Source organism: Pararge aegeria, chromosome 16, assembly GCF_905163445.1.
Source record: "Pararge aegeria chromosome 16, ilParAegt1.1, whole genome shotgun sequence".
Classification (NCBI taxonomy): Eukaryota; Metazoa; Arthropoda; class Insecta; order Lepidoptera; family Nymphalidae; genus Pararge; species Pararge aegeria.
Genome location: NC_053195.1, coordinates 15623074 through 15641150, shown reverse-complemented (window position 1 = coordinate 15641150; position 18077 = coordinate 15623074). Strand labels below are relative to the sequence as shown.

General features: G+C 37.7%; 1 protein-coding gene across 1 annotated transcript; it reads left to right on the top strand.

Annotated features, from left to right (window-relative positions):
- The first annotated feature begins 1869 nt into the window (after positions 1 to 1869).
- On the top strand, positions 1870 to 17742 carry LOC120630724. The gene is made up of 9 exons (XM_039900014.1): positions 1870 to 2029; positions 8554 to 8667; positions 10353 to 10475; positions 11223 to 11371; positions 12157 to 12318; positions 13362 to 13468; positions 14206 to 14317; positions 15055 to 15205; positions 16304 to 17742. The coding sequence occupies exons 1-9, from the start codon at positions 1871 to 1873 to the stop codon at positions 16517 to 16519; spliced, it is 1293 nt and encodes a 430-aa protein (XP_039755948.1). The 5' UTR covers position 1870; the 3' UTR covers positions 16520 to 17742.
- The last annotated feature ends 335 nt before the right edge of the window (positions 17743 to 18077 follow it).

Below are 18077 nucleotides of genomic sequence, written 5' to 3'. Positions count from 1 at the left end.
CACCGGTTGCTTGGGCATTCAAAAGCCCCGCAAGCGGAGGGTGGAAGTTTTTTTTTTTTTTTTTTTTATAAATTTTTAATAGTGTTTTTTAATTTATTCTTAAGCATTGTTAAAAATTAAAAAAAAAAAAAATAATAAATGATAGAATAAAAAAATCATAATATTAAAACTAAACTTACTAACTATGCTCGGCCGATTTCTTGCACGAGCTTCGAGCCTAATCTTACAATTAATTCCCATAGGAAGTGTGGTAAAAAAGTTTTGGCATCACGAATCAAAGCTAGCCGTTGGAATTCGCTGCGCCGCTTGTGAACATGATGAGTTACTGCCGTTTCTTGGTTATCAGACATATTATGGCTATCCCGTGGGTATGCCTACGTAACAGGTATATTGTCAATAGTATTGACGTGTGTGCGGGCACTGGGCAGCCATAATCACAACGCCGGAAAGACGGGTTGATGTTCGCAGTATGGTAGTCGTAGCAATTATTGCTCAAACCAGATTGCTCTTCTAATAATTTTAAATGACAATGTGAGATGGTGATAGCAAAAAAAAACACCCGGATAAGTTTGTTGTGGGCTTCTTAGACCAGGCCGCGTTTGGAACCCTCGTAGCTTTAGTTTTAAGTTTACGAATATGGTTATCGCCATCATATCACTACTGTGTAACTTTCATGTACCTACGCATCAAAAGTGCCACCTATGGGCCGGGCCTACTTGAATAAAGATATTTTTGACTTTGACTTTGAGGCCGCTGCTGCCAATTCTGCGTTATATTCCTTTAGTCTGAGGCGACTAGCTTGATAAGTGTTGACGAATTTTCTTAAATAATAAATTCAGATTTATGTGACCGAGCGAAAATGGTTTGGTTACTTTAACAGCAATGAGACTTTTGAGAGATTATTGTCTGTCTGTCTGATTAATAATGCCAGTATACGTGGTCGAAGCCCTGGAAGATTTAGTCTAGTAATAGATTAAAAAATGAAATTATAGGTGAATAGCAACCAATTAGAAATCCATTATCACTTAACGTTACGTCACGCCTTATCAGCGTGGACTCTGCTGACCCACTGATACAACATAGCCCGAGATATGTATCGTGCGAGAACCCGAAAAAATACTTCAATTTCATATTGAAGATTTAGTTGGTGTTTTAATCAATGCTAATTTTGTCCTACATAAATCTCTAAAATAATTAAATTAAAAGGTCGAAAAGTACAGCTAACCTTTTCTAAAGGGAGTTTTGTGAAAAATAGCATGACAATTTGTGTTAACTTCAGAGATTTGTGTTCAACAGAATTGGCATCATTGTTAACTTTCTTATTCGATGAGTTATGTAATGCGTTTTTAATCGTACCGATCATAATATGTGATCTCATTTAGTTCAGGCTAAATAAAATTAAACATTAATATTTTGGGTTCTGGTATGGTAGGTATATTATTATTAAATGTAGCTATGATAATTGAGTGAATAACATCTACACTTTCAAATATACCGTTTGCAATTTTGATAGCTAAAAAACTTATTTCTTAAATGCTAATGAGCCATCGATATAAATGAAAGTCGTCGTAATGAGCCAAATATCAAATTGGTGCATTCATTTCCAAATGTATATTTCCAGTACTTTGTGCACAAAATTACTTCGTTAAATTACCCGGATTCGTTTTAAACGTTATAGTTATCACAGAATATAGTAAGTATCATTGATCGTTGTAAAAATATTATTGACGCGGTACGGTACCGTCAACGATATGTTTTCGGCGTTCGACTAAAGTAGGTATGTGTGTATGTGTATCTTTGGTCGTTACATATCAACGTTCAATATGTACAAATATAGCCACTGCATTCAACATTATCTGGTCACGGCAACATGACCTGCCTGCTTGTGGTTTCGGGTGTGTTAATTGTGCTTCTAGCAGTGTTTCTGAGGAGGAGGGACCCCGAGCCTATCTTCGGTATATATTCAGTACCCGGGAAATGGTATTATGTGAAATACTTAGTGTTCGCCTGCCTTTATTACTATAGGAAGGTTAGTTTTGTTTTCTTATTTATATTATCTTAGCTACATTAGCTTCTAACGAAGCCTTATCCGGTGTAGTTTCCTTTTTTTCTGATATCATCAATATATATCAGAAAAAAGGAATACCTACTAATAAATATATATATAACTACGTACTATAAAAAGGACTTTTTTTGTTTGTTTATACCTCCTGGCTCCTTAAATTTACCTACCGAAAGTGGTAACATTTTTTTGCGTAAAATTGATTATTTGGCGTGCGTTGAGAAAACTGTTGATGATAATTAAGTCTTATGTTTATAATTACTTAAAATACTGATGGTTCCCGCGGGAATTTTATAGAACCGTCATTAATGCGGACCAAGTCACGGGCAACAGGCTTTATATAGTCTTTAATAGTCCAGTGCGTGACAAAAGGCCTCTCACAAGGCGAGGGTTTTCCCATTATCACCACTCTGTGCAGACGGGTTTGTGATCGCAGTAGACTGTAGTAGACACAACTATCCGTTGTCCTTAGTAATCTCTTAGTCGCCTCGTGCGACACCCGTATGAAGAGAGACTGGATTCTGATATGCCGTCACCACGCGGTACATTTTTTGTGTAATAAAATTCAAAAAAATTCAAAATTCATTTATTTCAAGTGGGCCTAATATAAGCACTTGTGAAACGTCAAGTCTGTCTGTGTGTAGTGACTATACCACCGGTTCGGAAGGCAGATTCTACCGAGAAGAAGCCGGCAAGAAACTCAGCAGTAGCTCTTTTCCAATATTAACAATTTACATTTTACATTTTAAAATTCATTTTTCTATCCTGTGAGAGATGAAAGCGGAGCCGTATGCTTCCAAGCAACCTTGTCATTAAGAAATTCATCAATTGTATAATAACCTCGCTATTATACAATTGATGAATTCTTCTACATTCTTTAAACTTATGCATTGGTAGGTCCAAAGTTACCTTAGGAATCATATTATAAAAGCGTATACTCAATCCCACAAATGACTTCTGCACCTTTCGCAGACGATATGCAGATGTCACTAATTTATGAATTGTCAATAAAGTAGTATAGGTACCTATCGCCTGAAATAACAGTGGGCAGATGAAATTGAGTGTGGCTTGCGAAAACTGGCTTAAAAATGCGCAAAACAGAACTAAATAGCAGAAAATGGAGGAGGCCAGTACCCACAAGAGTTCCTTGGTTGCCTAACTTAATTTGAATAAACTTATATTCTTATTTATTTTTTCTGTCTATGTTTTTATTTTATGTACCTATCTACTTGTCAACCGAGGAATAGTAATATGCTCTTTTATTTTATTATATCGCCCGAAACCAATAATAATCAATCTAATGGTTAAATTCAAATTCAAATTCAAAATTTCTTTATTCATGTAGGCCTATCACAGGCACTTATGAAGCGTTCGTACATATTTGTTTACATAATTGTAACGGGATGGTGATAACTTCGTTCGCCAACTTAAATCTAAAGCTACGAGGGTTCCAAACGCGCCCTGGTCTAAGAAGAGCCCACAACAAACTTAGCCGGGTAAATTTATTTTTTTGATATCACCATCTTCCAGTAAATTTAAATTGAATTGAAAAATAAAGTTATATTGTATATGTCGTTGAACTAAGTAATTCAGTTTATGAAACACTTGGCGATCGACATAGTATATCCTTTATAACCTTCCTCAACATAAACTAAGTTAAGTTATGTAAAGATTTCAAATTTTCCCGAGATAAGCGCGTTCAAACAGAAAGTCCTCAGGTTTTCAGGTGCAATAAAAAATAATGAACAATCCACTCGCATTTTATTGTCATATTTTTTATAATCGTATTTTTATGTTGAAGTGGTGATAGCCTGTGGTTAGTGTTGCCCAAATTCAGTCTTGGTCTTGCAGTCTTGGTCTTGTTCTTGCGTTTTTGCAAGACCAAGACCAAGAACAAGACCGCGTATTTTTAGCAAGACCAAGACCAAGACTGACCGTGCAAGACTTGAGCAAGAACAAGACATAGCCTGCAAGACTCTTGCGTCTTGCAGCTAGGACTTAGCGCTATTTCACGGAGTAGGTAGGTGTAACAGTTCGGTGTATAGGTAGGTAGGTACGCTTAGGAATTTTATGAGACGCAAAAAACTATATCAAAGAATATGAAAAACTGGACCTATGCGCATTACGACTAATACCATAAACATAGCGAATAAAAAAATATCTATTAAAATCAAACTGAGTGCATGCATAGTTATGTTTTAACCATCGGCACTTTGATAATGCGGCATCAAAGGTTTTGTACTTACTTCTCAAAGAAATTTGCCGCTTTTCGGAAGTACATGGTTATGATACACGCGCCGGCGGCTTCTTTTGAAATCTAAAACAATCGTTGCCGCCGCGCCGAAATCATAACATTTGACACTATTCATGCAAAATAATTTCGAATTTTAAGAGTACCTACAGGTGTTCCAAAGAATAAATAAGTTTCAGATTGGTGATTTTAGATTGGTGGAGGACGCATGAGACAGAGTATCCGATTTTATCGAAAATGGCCCGTGATTTTCTCTCAATACCTGCAACTTCAGTACCTGCTGAGAGGTTATTTTCTAAAGCATCATTAGTAATTAGAAAACATAGAAATAGGTTAAGTGATGAGTCAGCCAGATGGTTACTTTGTATTAATTATTGGTCAAAAGAATTGATATAAAGTATCATAACCTAATGATAAAGCTGTTGATTTGTGTTGTATTTTATTTTTTATTCAAATAAATGATAAATCGTAAAACTCTTTTATTAAATTTCTTATAAGTTGAGGGTTCAATCTCTTTCTAGACAGATAAGTATTGTTCTTTAAAATACAGTCAAGTTATTGTAATTAATTTGTTTTTTTACATGTTTTAGCAAATGTAAGCTTATAAATCATAAATGTTTATTAAGAAACAGTTACTTCCATGGAAAACGACATATAGGTCAGATGATTTTTCGAATTTCTTATCAAATCTTCAGTTATTTATTAATCTGCTTGATCTTTACTATGGCTATGTTAATTCAAGCTCACAATGTTCCAATTCTAATACGTTTTTCTAAGATTTAAAGTAAACTTTAATAAATAGTAATAGACTAATAGGTAATTGCAAGACTTGCAAGACTCTTGCTGCAAGACCAAGACCAAGACCAAGACTGGGAGCGCAAGACCAAGACCAAGACCAAGACCAGGTGTATTGGCGCAAGACCAAGACCAAGACTGGCTAAGTCTCGTCTTGTTCTTGCATTTGGGCAACACTACCTGTGGTGAGGACTTCGGCTTCAATTTTGGGGGGACCGAGTTCGATCTCCGCACTTGTCTAAAGATTTGTGGCGATTCGCCATAAGTCGGCTTCGGCTTCGTTCGGCTTTAGTGGTTACGCCATCATGTTCTTAATATTATGTAACATGTGCAAACGTATTATATAATGTGAAGTCTTAAATAAGTGGGCTGCTACTGTATACTGAGGAGTTCTGACTTCAATCTTCAATGATATTCATTAGATACATGGTCAGAGTAAAATACAGATTTGGAAAAAAAAATACAATAAAATCGGTTACGACGAAAGTTAAGGTGTAAAATTGACAACAGTTATACTCAGTCAATACTGCTTACCCAGCGCATTCGACTGTTTTCATGGTCACGCACCTTTGAGAACAATAAGGAGTACTCTTAGACATGCAGGTTTCCTCACAATGTTTCCTTTCACCGTAGAAGCAAGTTGTATTGTATAGATTAAAACGCACATCTTCATCAACTTCGAGAAATTTGTGCTGTGTAGCGGATGTCGAACTCGGTGTTTTTTTTAACGATTCCTATCCACTGCTTAGAGTAAGTATTTAAAGTCCAATGGCACGTATCGATAAATCGTTTTGTTTGTATTAGTGATTCGATATTAAGTATGTAAATATTTACTTCGGTACTTATCTGAGGTTAGATGTAGGTGGTTATTTATTAAATTTTAACATTTAATTCATTGATTTTGGAACAAATACAAAAGTTACGTACCAGCTGTATTAGAACCTATTGCTTTGGCGCTTAGCGGTAACAAGAGACCTAATGGTATGACGCTTTACGCTTATTCCTTGGAGGCTGGGAAGGTCACTTGTGTGGGATGCAACGTGTTCCGATACCCTAGCTGCATCACACATTCAGGCCACATCGTCAAGGCGTGGTGGGCGCGGTTGCTACCAGTGCCGACCATGCCAAAGGGCGTAAATATGAAAACCTGGATGGCAGTTTCATTTTTGTGTCTTCTGGAGAAGAGACTTTGGGACTGTGGGGACCGGGGGCTCGAGTTATTTTTAAAGGTTTATCAAAAAGGGTTAACAAGTCTACCGGTGATCCTAGAGCGGGCAGTTGTCTTGGCCAAAGAATTAGTATGGCCATCCAAAGGGGCAATGCTGCCAGCATCTTAGGAGCTGCGCCTCGCTGCGGTGGTTTGGAAGACGTTTTAGATTTTATTTAGTTTTACATAGGTTATTTTAGGTAATTTTTGTTTATTGCAATGAATTAAAAAGTATCTGCAAACCTATAATTTATTAACATTTATTTACGAATCACAATAATTAGAATGTTTGTAATGACTTAGTATGAAAAAAAATATTCTGATTTATTATTTTTACGGGGTGATCCCTTATGTAAGGTAATATACTTATGCACCCTTCAACATTATTTCTTAATTCCGTTACACGTTGTATAAGCAGACAACTATAATTGTCAACCTACAATGTCTTGGTTAGTCTATACTACAGGTAGATACCTACGTACATACTTACCTATGCCTACTGCACGATAACACCTGTTCAGATAAAAATAATCACGAAAGTCATTTATCAAGAGACCATTTAAACAAATTACTGAAATAATTAAAATTTAATTAAAATAAAAGACTGTTACCTCTTGGTAGGTACAACTAGGTACCAACCTAAGTAGTAGGTACGTAAGATCTACGTTTCTGATACTTACGGCTAAGGTTTGGAACGCTCTCGTTTCCTGATACTTACTCTTGATTACCTTCAAGGCAAGAGTGAATAGGCATTCTCTAGGCGTCGCCTCAACGAAGACCGCATCATTGCTTTCCATTTCCATTTGTTAAGCCTATATAGTATTAAAAAAAAATGTGTGTACTTATGTACACGCGTTAAAAATTATACTTCTTTGGCGTAACAAGATACTTTCAAAAAGAACTTTTCAAAAATTTTATCTTTCGCTTAATTCTACTTTTGTAGAAAAACGACACTAACAATAGAAAAAAGGTATCTACCTATTTAATACATTGAAATTTTTATTATAACGCATTATCTAGTTATTTCACTATGGGACAACTTAGTTTCACAGAACATTAAAATTTGAGATTTTATACAATTGATTCAATCAAATCACCGGAATGAGACCTCAGACTTTGACAATTGTAAGTGTACACTGTCTATCATTTTTCTGAAGAACTAAAATGTTGACTATAGCTGACTTCATAGTGTCGGTTAATTGTTACGGTGTCGTAAACATTAACTCTCATCATTTTTCTCTGACGCGCCAAAAGAAGTATAACTTAAAAAAAAGAAAAGATCTTTCATTGACACACTAGGACGGCAGTTTTTGGGACGTGTTCCTTAAATGCCGTGTCAAGTGTTGCTCAGTTTTTAGCCCATGATTTTCCCATAAACCATAAACAGAGCAACACTACACTACTAGTATCAAAATTCATTTATTTCAAGTAGGCCTAATATAAGCACTTTTGAAACGTCAAGTCTGTCTGTTTGTAGTGATTCTACCACCGGTTCGGAAGGCAGATTCTACCGAGAAGAAGCCGGCAAGAAACTCAGCAGTTGCTCTTTTCCAACATCAACAATTTACAATTTGCATTTTAACATTCATTTTTCTATCTTGTGAGAGCTGAAAGCGGAGCCGGATGCTTCCAAGCAACCTTGTCATTATAAAATTCATCAATTGTATAGTAACCTCGCTGTAATAAATGTGTTTTAACAAATTCTTTAAACTTGTGCATTGGCAGGTCCAAAATCACCTTAGGAATCATCACCTATCAGCAGCACGGCTAGCATGGGCAGGAGACAATGATCTCGCCGGGGAAAGGATATAAATGTATCTTCTCCCACAGCTTTATTAACTCTCAGAGCACTGGCGCATAAGTGGAAATGTGTAATAAATGGGTAATAATAGTAAGGGGATATAATTTTTGTCCATGCTAGCTCTGCAGGCAGGAGACAAAAGTAATAGCCCCAGATTGTATCCCCTGACAAGGCATATAACTAACGTGTCCACCTGTTAAAGTACGGGAACATGGAATAGGAGAAATTTACACCCGTTCATTATTGCACATAATATATTATTGGAATATAATATCCACTGGTGCGCCAGTGTTCTGAGTGTTTATCAAGCTGTGGGAGAAGACAAATTTTTATCCTTTCGCTTGGGAGATAATTGTCCCCTGTCCATGATAGTCGTGCAGGTGGGCTTAAAGAAATAACTACTTCATCATCCAAAACTATCAAATAATTTGTTGCAGTATTCGAGCAAAAACCATGAAGCTGGCAAGGACGGTAGAGCGGGGCAGGGAGTCAAAGCCATAGCCAACCCTGCTGACATGGACAAAGCTCAGCCTCTTAGCTATCACGCGAAGGTAATATTACATTAATTAAAAAAAAAAACGTTTTTACGGTTCATTGGTCAATAGGAGCGGCATACTGCACCCAGGAGATTTTCTGTTCAGTGTGCCACAGTGATAGTATGCGGGAACTGCACATCATTAGACATTGGTCGATAGAGACCAATGAGATAGCATGTGGGGTGCAATCGATGGCAGGGTGATTACGTATTGCACGACAGGTTTGCGAAAGTTCAAATCTAGCGGACACTGCTGTCAAAATTCACTTTTGCATACAATAAATATACGGTAAGAAATGTAATATAAGAATCGGTATATAGCGCATTGGGGGGAGCTCGACTTTATATTCGGAGGGCCGAGTTCAAATCCCAGTACACCTATAACTTTTGTTAATATTTTTTTTTTTTTTTTACGACAACACACATTGCCATCCAGCCCCAAAGTAAGCGTAGCTTGTGTTATGGGTACTGAGATAGCTGATGAATATTTTTATGAATAACATACATAAATACTTATAATATACATATAAACACCCAGACACTGAAAAACATTTACACAAACATTTTCCAGTTGTGGGAATCGAACCCACGGCCTCTGACTCAGAAAGCAGGGTCGCTGCCCACTGCGCCAATCGGCCGTCAAAATATCACTTCCTTCAACGGTGAAGGAAAACATCGTAAGGAAACCTGCATGCCTGAGAGTTCTACATTATGTACCAGGCCAGCGTGGTGGACTACGGCCTTATCCCCTTAACCGATTGTGGTTGCGGACCCGTGCTCTGTAGTGGGCCGATAAAGGGTTGATGTGATGACACAAAAATGTTGTTTTACAGCAGTGTTCGAGAGATTTGCGCTCGTCGCAAGCCTGTCGTGAGATACCCTGCATCCTGCATGCCTGCTAAAGATTTAAGGAACCTGTTACGGGAAATACTCGCGGAATTAACGAATAATTAATTTTCTCCTCCCACAGTGAGAAGGGTTAAGGCCGTAATCCACATCGCTGACCCAGTGCAGCGGTGCCTTGGGTTGCCGTAAAGCAAAAGGTTCCCACTAAATAAATAAAAAATTTAATAATACGCGGACAAAGTCGCTGGCATCAGCTAGTACCAATTAAAGATTTACTCTTAAAAACAGATATGACAATGTAAAAGTACCAGATAACGTTAAGTATACTGGATATTTTGGACTTTTATGGCTGATATTCATAAATGTTGAATGGAAGGCAAATATTTCGGCTCATTTCGTAATAGTTTTGTAGTCTTGGTCAGCAAACAGAATTCGTTATGTCCCGGCGTTTACGACTGGGGTAAAGGAGTTTTTTTGGAAGCTACGCTTTTATATGTTGGCTGAACAGTGCAGTGTTTTGTAAAACTTTGGTACGTTTTTTAATAATGCGCGCGATCGACCGGGCGTTCGCGATCTACAGTCCCACTCATACTCTTCCGTTTCTGATGGCATCGACTTCATTCAAGATTTTAAAGGTACATAAAACCATGAACTAATTGTGTACATTATTATATTAAGTAGGTAGATATATCATATTTTAACAGAGAAAATTGGTAAAAGAGATAACTTGTGGTTCGACTGTTACAATGATGTGTATTTTTGGCGATTAGTACACTTTAAGACATCCTTGCAATGTTTGTGAATACTGGCTACCTAAGTCTATGAACTAAATATTTATCAATTGAACTTTTCCAGGCATTCGACGCAGTGTTCTTCATATCAGCGAAGAAGGAAGACGATAAAGATAAAGGCGTGTACGTGATATCCGGCTGTGAGCGACGGCCTATGGGGATGTGCAATGGCCTTTTCTATATTGGGGTAAATAATGTTTTTTTTTAAGTTTTTTGATAGTTGACGAACAAAGCAGACTGCCCACCTGATGGTAAGTGGAAAATCATCGAGCTGAGCAAAACTTTACAACGCATGCAAGGAGCACGCCCTGCAACATATTTTTATGAATAATATACATAAATACTTATAATAATATATATACTTATACTTATATAATATACAAATAAACAACCAGACACTGAAAATCATTTATATTCATCACATTGCAATCTCACCTGGTAGGCTGGTGGTTAGGGAGTATGGTAGTCATACCCCCCCCTAATCGGTTTCCACGCGACATCGCACCGGAACACTAAATCGCTTAGCGGCACGTCTTTGTCGGTAGGGTAATAACTAGCCACGGGCAAGGCCTCGCACCAGACCTGACAAGTGAAAATTCAGAAATTAAAAATTTCCAAATTGCCCCTGCCAGAAATCGAACCCGGGTCCTACTACTTAAATAATTCTGTGCATGCAAGTTAACACTATTCAAAAACTACACTAGTTAAAAAACACTATTTTCAGTTTTAAAAATTTAAAATGCATATAAAAATTTTCGGAACCGACAGGATTTCCTGCGACTCTCTGGCAATCGCGGCCTGAGCGCTTTTTCCAATTAAGCTACGGCTCTCCTACCGTCGAAGCCGAAATCAGTATATGCCTTTCACATCAGTCTTATAGCGACTGTAGCGTCATCTGGTAGGAAACGTTGCAGTTTCGATCTACTTTTTTCAGTTGCCTGGCAAAGGACTTCTCTGCAGCAAGAAGATTCCGGATACGGTGCTATTCGGAGCTCCTATTGGTGAATTTGGAGCTGAGGGTATAAAGATGACGCCCGTGGAGCCTATGAAGAAATGGACCATCTCTTATAGAGGGCAGATGTGGTAGGAAACCTGTTAATTTATAGTCAAAGTCAAAGTCAAATATTTCTTTATTCAAATAGGCACATAGATGGCACTTTTGATGCGTATATTACATGTAAAATATGACATAGAAGTGAGTTGATAGCGATAACTAAATTCTTCATTCGTCTAACTAAAGCTACGAGGGTTCCAAACGCGCCCTTGTCTAACTGACAAACTTAGTCAGTTGTTTTTTTTGCTATCACCATCTCACATTGTCATTTAAAATTATTAGAAGAGCAACCTGGTTCGAGCAATAATTTACACCGAAGCGTACGTAAACGGATTACGTAGACGATAAAAATTATCGTCTACGTAATCCGTTATACTATAACTTTTGTATAAACTGGGACTGGGACTTTTGTAACTTTCGCTTAAAGCAAACTTAGAACCTTCCATAGCCTTAATCGGTTTCTACGCGACATCGTATACCGAAACGCTACATCGCTTAGTGGCTCGTCTTTATCGGTAGGGTGATAACTAGCCATGGCTGAAGCCACCAGGCAAAATACATATATATCTAGGAGTGGATGTCCATCGGTTGAAGTGATAATATTGAAATAAACCGTTGAGGCCCTTGGAGAGTCACCGTCCTGAAAGATCGTACCTTTAACCGTAAAATAGAATAGATTGATAATACGACTTTGTTGCCACAAACTACAAAGAAACAAAGCCATAGTGTTAGGATGGTTTAAATTCTTTTAAAGGCTTGATTGGCTATTGGTTGAAAAAATAAATCTTAATACTGGTATATGTTTAATGTTCAGGTACCAAAATGACCCAAGCAAAGTAGTGGACGTGGAGTTCAACGGAGAATGGAACGCAACTAGCAAGTATTTCGATTACGACTGCGATCTCCACCCGCCGGCTGTCATCCGATCCATCGCGAGAGAGAAATGGAGTCGAGAGTATTTCGAGGGACTGAAAACGTAAGCATTCTTCTTTGATTAAATTCAAAATTCATTTATTTCAAGTAGGCCTAATATAAGCACTTTTGAAACGTGAAGTCTGACTGTTTGTAGTGACTCTACCACCGGTTCGGAAGGCAGATTCTGCCGAGAAGAAGCCGGCAAGAAACTCAGCAGTTGCTCTTTTCCAACATCAACAAGGAATCATATTATAAAAGCGTATACTCAATCCCTCAAATGACTTCTGTACCTTTCGCAGAATTGTGGGCGTTGTTGCCGGTGTGAGGTTTAACACCTACGCCTCAAATTCATGGACACATGGTGGCATGTTGCAGGACATGCTCCTTGCGTCCCATGTGAAGTGTCACCTTTCCGAATGGCCCAAATCCACCGCCTTGTCTGTCATGTCTGCCATGAACACAAGCCGGTCTACTCTTCCAATATGCGAAGCTTAACTGAACCCGAATCGCTAAATTAAAGATTTCTATTGTCCGTTTTCACTAAACCTAGGCATCGCCTAAATTGAATGCCTAATGAGATGCGCCGAATGTTCGGCTGAATATTCGTATTCAGTACATTCGACATATTTTTATCATGTTCGTATTCGGGCGAATATTCGGTTGATTTGCCGAATAATTACCGAATATTTAAATGATTGTTTATTAAACTGTAAGGTTAACTTATTACTAAAGAAGACTGTACACAGTTGTTTGTAAATGAAAGAAACACTACTATTTATTGACAAAATAAAAAATATTAATTTTGACAATAAATTTAAATGAAATTATGATCAAATAAACTTCTGCTTTTTTCTTACAAATGATAAATTAAACAAAATTAAATTTCTATGAAATTGTCAATTTTTACGAACACTGCTTTGAGTAACAACTTGTAAAAAAAACGTTTCACGAATTCTTACGTGATAACTTTTGTCGAAATGTTGATGTATGCCAAGGTATCTCCTTAAATGAGGTGTAACTTATTTAGGAATTGCCTTGGCGTTGGCGTTAGTGAAAACGGGCAAAACTCAGCTTTTTCTAAGATCACAAATCTTAAAATTTCAGTGCCCATCAATCCCACTATGAGCAGTTCGGAGAAATGAAATGCAAATTCAAATTGGGCAGTGAATGCTACGAATATACCCTGCCATCCTTTAGAGATCACAGCTTTGGTAAGACCTTTGTTAAATTCAAATTAACGTTTTGACGGCCGATTGGTGCAGTGGGCCGTGACCCTGCTTTCTGAGTCCATGGCTGTGGGCTCGTTTCCCACAACTGGATAATGTTTGTGTGATGAACACGAATGTTATTCAGTGTTTGGGTGCCTGGGTTATATTATAAGTATTTATGTATATTATTCATAAAAATATTCATCAGTCATCTTAGTACTTATAACACAAGCTACGCTTACTTTGGGGCTAGATGGCGATGTTTGTATTGTCGATATACAACGTGTAACAGAATAACGAAATAATATTGAATTATGCATAAGTATATTTTAACCTTAAACCTGTAAAAATATTAAATCAAAAGAAGCATATTTATGTACCGATGCAAACGAATTCAAAACATTTTAAGTGTTTACTCATGACAATCTCTATCTGATTTCTTTCAGTAAAAACTATGGCAGTGGTTTACTCAAAAAAATATTAGATTTTCGGTTTCACAGATGAGTCTCAGAGACACTAAGTACATAATGTACCTCAAAAGTCTGTGAAGTATTATTTCGGTTTTCATTTACACGTTGTATATACAACAAAATATAAAAAATGGTCTACAACTCTTGGTATATTCAAGAAATTCGGGGATTAATTTAATAGAGTTTTACAAATCGGTGTTTTAAATAGTCAGATTTGGCAGATCTATATATGTCTATACACATTGTTATTTTATATGGTGTGGTTTCAAGGTCAAACACGGGATTGGAGTCTGATGCATCGTTACGCGTTCCATCACATTTTCCTAGAAGATGGCACCAACATCAGCGTCGGAGTCATCTGCCAACCTTCCACCGCTACCAGGTTTGTGATAACTTTCTTATCATATTTTTTGTAACATCGGCCACTTTGTGTGAATTGTTATTAGAATTTTGCCATTGAATTAAAAACATACAGAACAGTCATTCAGCCATTATTGAATGAAGTGCCCAAAAATACTGAAAGCGCCCCGTGCACGACTGACTTCAAAACCACGGAATGTTGCTAGCTCACAAACTTTTTCTCATTTTTTCAAGTAAACGCTTACAACATTAGACGTAAAATAATTATTGTCCACTGCTAAATGGTATGAAATGACTAACCGTCTGTTAAAGTAAAGTCAAAAACCACTCCGGTTTTGATGCTTCAATATTAGTCGTGTACACGGTTTCTAAATGTTCTTAATTCTATGAAAATCGCTATAATGGAAGTTATGGAAATGACAAAAGCGTCAATAGAGAGATTGCAGTGAATGAATGTAGTCGTACCAACTTATAATAAAAAAAACTCAATTCCCTGCTTCATTTCCTTTTAATTTAGTTACTAACTCAGTAGGGTTACTTGTCAAACTTTAAGGTTGCTTGTCAAAGATTTCCGACCCATTAATATTTAAGATTTTAAACTAAGATTTTCGAGGTTAATTAACATTTCTTAAATATAGTTAGTTACATACCACGATAATATTTTTGGATTTGTCTATATTTCGACCCAGTATATTATTATACGAGGTATTTACCCGTTGAACCCTTAATATTTTTAACTATTTGGTTTCTTATGCGCAGTTTGGAGGCTGGAGTAGTGGGTCTACCGAACGGCGAAGTTTTAGCTGTGAAATGGGCAGACCTAAAGTTGTACCAGCATGGTGAGGGAGGCAGTGCGCCCAAAGACTACGCTTTTAGAATACAAGCCGGGGATGAGGTGTATACCATTCAGGTTAGACATGCCTTTATAATACAATTATTATGTTAACAAGTTGAAATCTTGAGCAGGAATATATCTTCAAGAAATCTGTTAAAATGTAAGGAGTCCTGTTTACCTTTCACAAGAGCAAACGTGTTACTTGACGGAATTTTTGAAGTTATACTTCTCTTGGCGCGATGGAGAAAAATGATGAGAGTGAATTTTTACGATGCGCGCGCACACCGACACCTGAATTCTACATCATAAAGTTAGTTCCAGGTGTCATAACTGGTGACACAAATCGATGACTATGTTCAAGTTGTATATTCTAGTGTTTTTATATTTAGAACACGTGTTTCGTAACAGTAACAAACAGTCGCTGACAACCGCAACAGTAATGGCGCAGGTGACTACCTGAGAAACAATATTAAAAAACAAATTATGACCATAGAGAAATATAATAACTATTGTATTCATACCAACATTAAGAGTGCCAGAAGAGAAATAAAGAAATTATGTCAGTTGAATTTGCGTCACCGCCAATCACCGCCGGTCACTGCGATTACGATGTTTACTCCAACAAGGATTGCCTTTTGATGTTCAATCCAACTCTAAAGATATGCTTCATTAATGAATTCTTTTGAAAACGTCACATTTAAAAAACAGCTTTGGTGCAACAATTGGACCCTTCTAGATATCTTAACAAAACTATTGTACCAACATCCGTTGTACAATAGTGTTTCTATTTGTAATGAAAACAATTGGGTTGATAATATGCAGGTTTTTGCATTACAGATATATTAATCTCTACCCTGTAGAGCTAGCATGTGTACAGAGAGAAAATTATCTCGTCTATCCCTAAAAGAAATGTAACGGGTAGAGATATTTTTCTCGTGATTCGAGAAAAGTCGTCTCGAGAACGAGACTGTCCTCCCTTCTTTTTTTCTTACAAACAAATACGATATTCATCAATAATCGGCACGTTTATTATTGGAGTGGTCCGTAATATCAAAGAACTTGCTTGGGTAATGCAGAAATATATATAATTTATAATTGGGCCATAATTTTTAATTGGCCCAACCGTTTTTGGATAGTGAGAGAGAGAGACAAAGTTATGTTTACCTGATCCAGGTTCTGGTGGAGTACGAGTCAGTCCACTACGTGTCCCAGGAGTGGGAGGCGCGGATGGTGGAGCGCTTCTGCTCTTTCAACGTGAACGGCGTACGCGGCCGGGGCGTGTCGGAGTTCCACTACCGGCACCGGGACGGTCGCCCGGAGAGTGCGGCCCGGGGCGACCCGGAGTGGTTCCGCACCATGTGCCACAAGACTAGGGGCGCAGACATCTAAGATACTGTTATGATTCAACAAACATTTGGGTAGCAATAAGCTCTTGGGAACGCAATAAGCTTTGGAGCATCCTCAGGAGATGTTCACTTAAGAATTTTATTCATTGTAAAGTCAACATCTCCTAAGGATGCTCCGGTTTCGGAGCGAAACGTGCGAAGAGGGTACATTGCCAGGGATATGTTTGGTGTCGAGTATACTGATTGAAGAAATAATAAATTATACCATACAGATTCTCTTGCCGTTCGCGGAGTATAGCAAATTAAGCTTCATTTTCATAATATATTATGGATTTCCGCAAAGTGACGCCTGCTTCTATCCAATACTCTTGGAAATTGGATAGAAGCATGCCTTACTCAAATAAACAATATCAGCAGCGGATAAACGCCTCACTGTTGGGCACATTTAATTGTCTATCACAAGAGAAATGGTTTAAGAGCATAGACCCGCCACGCTGCTCTAATGCGGGTTGGTGGGTTTTAACAACTATAGTCTCAAGTTATTGATAATAACCGAAACCTGAGCTCTACGAGGCACGGACACATCGCCATATACATATCTCCGGGCTGGTACTGAAAGTTCTTTTACATAGAAAATAAATATTTAATAATTTATGTCTGGATCCGAGATTCGAATCTTGTGATCTGTAGTTAAACATGCCAACCAACCAAGATCAAAGAGGTATTTAGAATATTTTGCTTATAAAAACATACGAAGGTAATGCGACATACCTACATATGCAATTAACGAATGAATATACTTTCATTGTTCATTTCAGATCAGAAAAAGAGAAAATCGTGTAATGTATACAGAAAAACCGTTGTTAAATTAAACTCGACGTTAATTGTATAAAGTAAGTGCTTGGTGCTGACAACACAACTTGAGAATTGTCTTTGGAAATAATTAATTTGAATGATTTAAGACATTTATTGTCTTTAGACACGTATACATATAAAGGTATATTATCTTCAGATGGTTGTTACACCTATATTACGGTATTGTTTTCAATACGTGTATGAATATAATCGAATAGCACTGTTTGATTAAACTGCAGGATTCTGGCCCGGCTTGTCGTAATGTTTATTTTACAGAATTATTTAAGAAGATATATCTTGCTATTATTAATCAATGTATTTTTATGATATTAGGTACCTAGTAACTTCAAACGGATCGTTAAGGTTTTTGTTATTTTTATACAATAAAGATTTGACGTTATACGTTATTTACATTCCGTGATGTTTTATTATAACCGCCCTTGCCTCCGGGCCTACACGGAGGCATTAACCCGGCCCTAGGGGGGACAGAGTCACCTTCTCTGCCCTCCACTGGGGTATTTCCCGTCCGGCGCATCCACGTCGCGGGGGTGGGCACCCCCCACTTCAGTAGGCCGGAGTGGTGGGGTGGCTAAGTTCGGTCGGGGACCCAGTATCATGGGGTATAGCATGGAACCCATGCCCAGGGTTACGGGTGAAGTCCTCAACGGCTGTGAAGGCGGAGATGATGATCATCGGAACGGCGGAACAGGCGGAAGAGGCACCCTCTAGTGAAGGCTGCTTCTGGG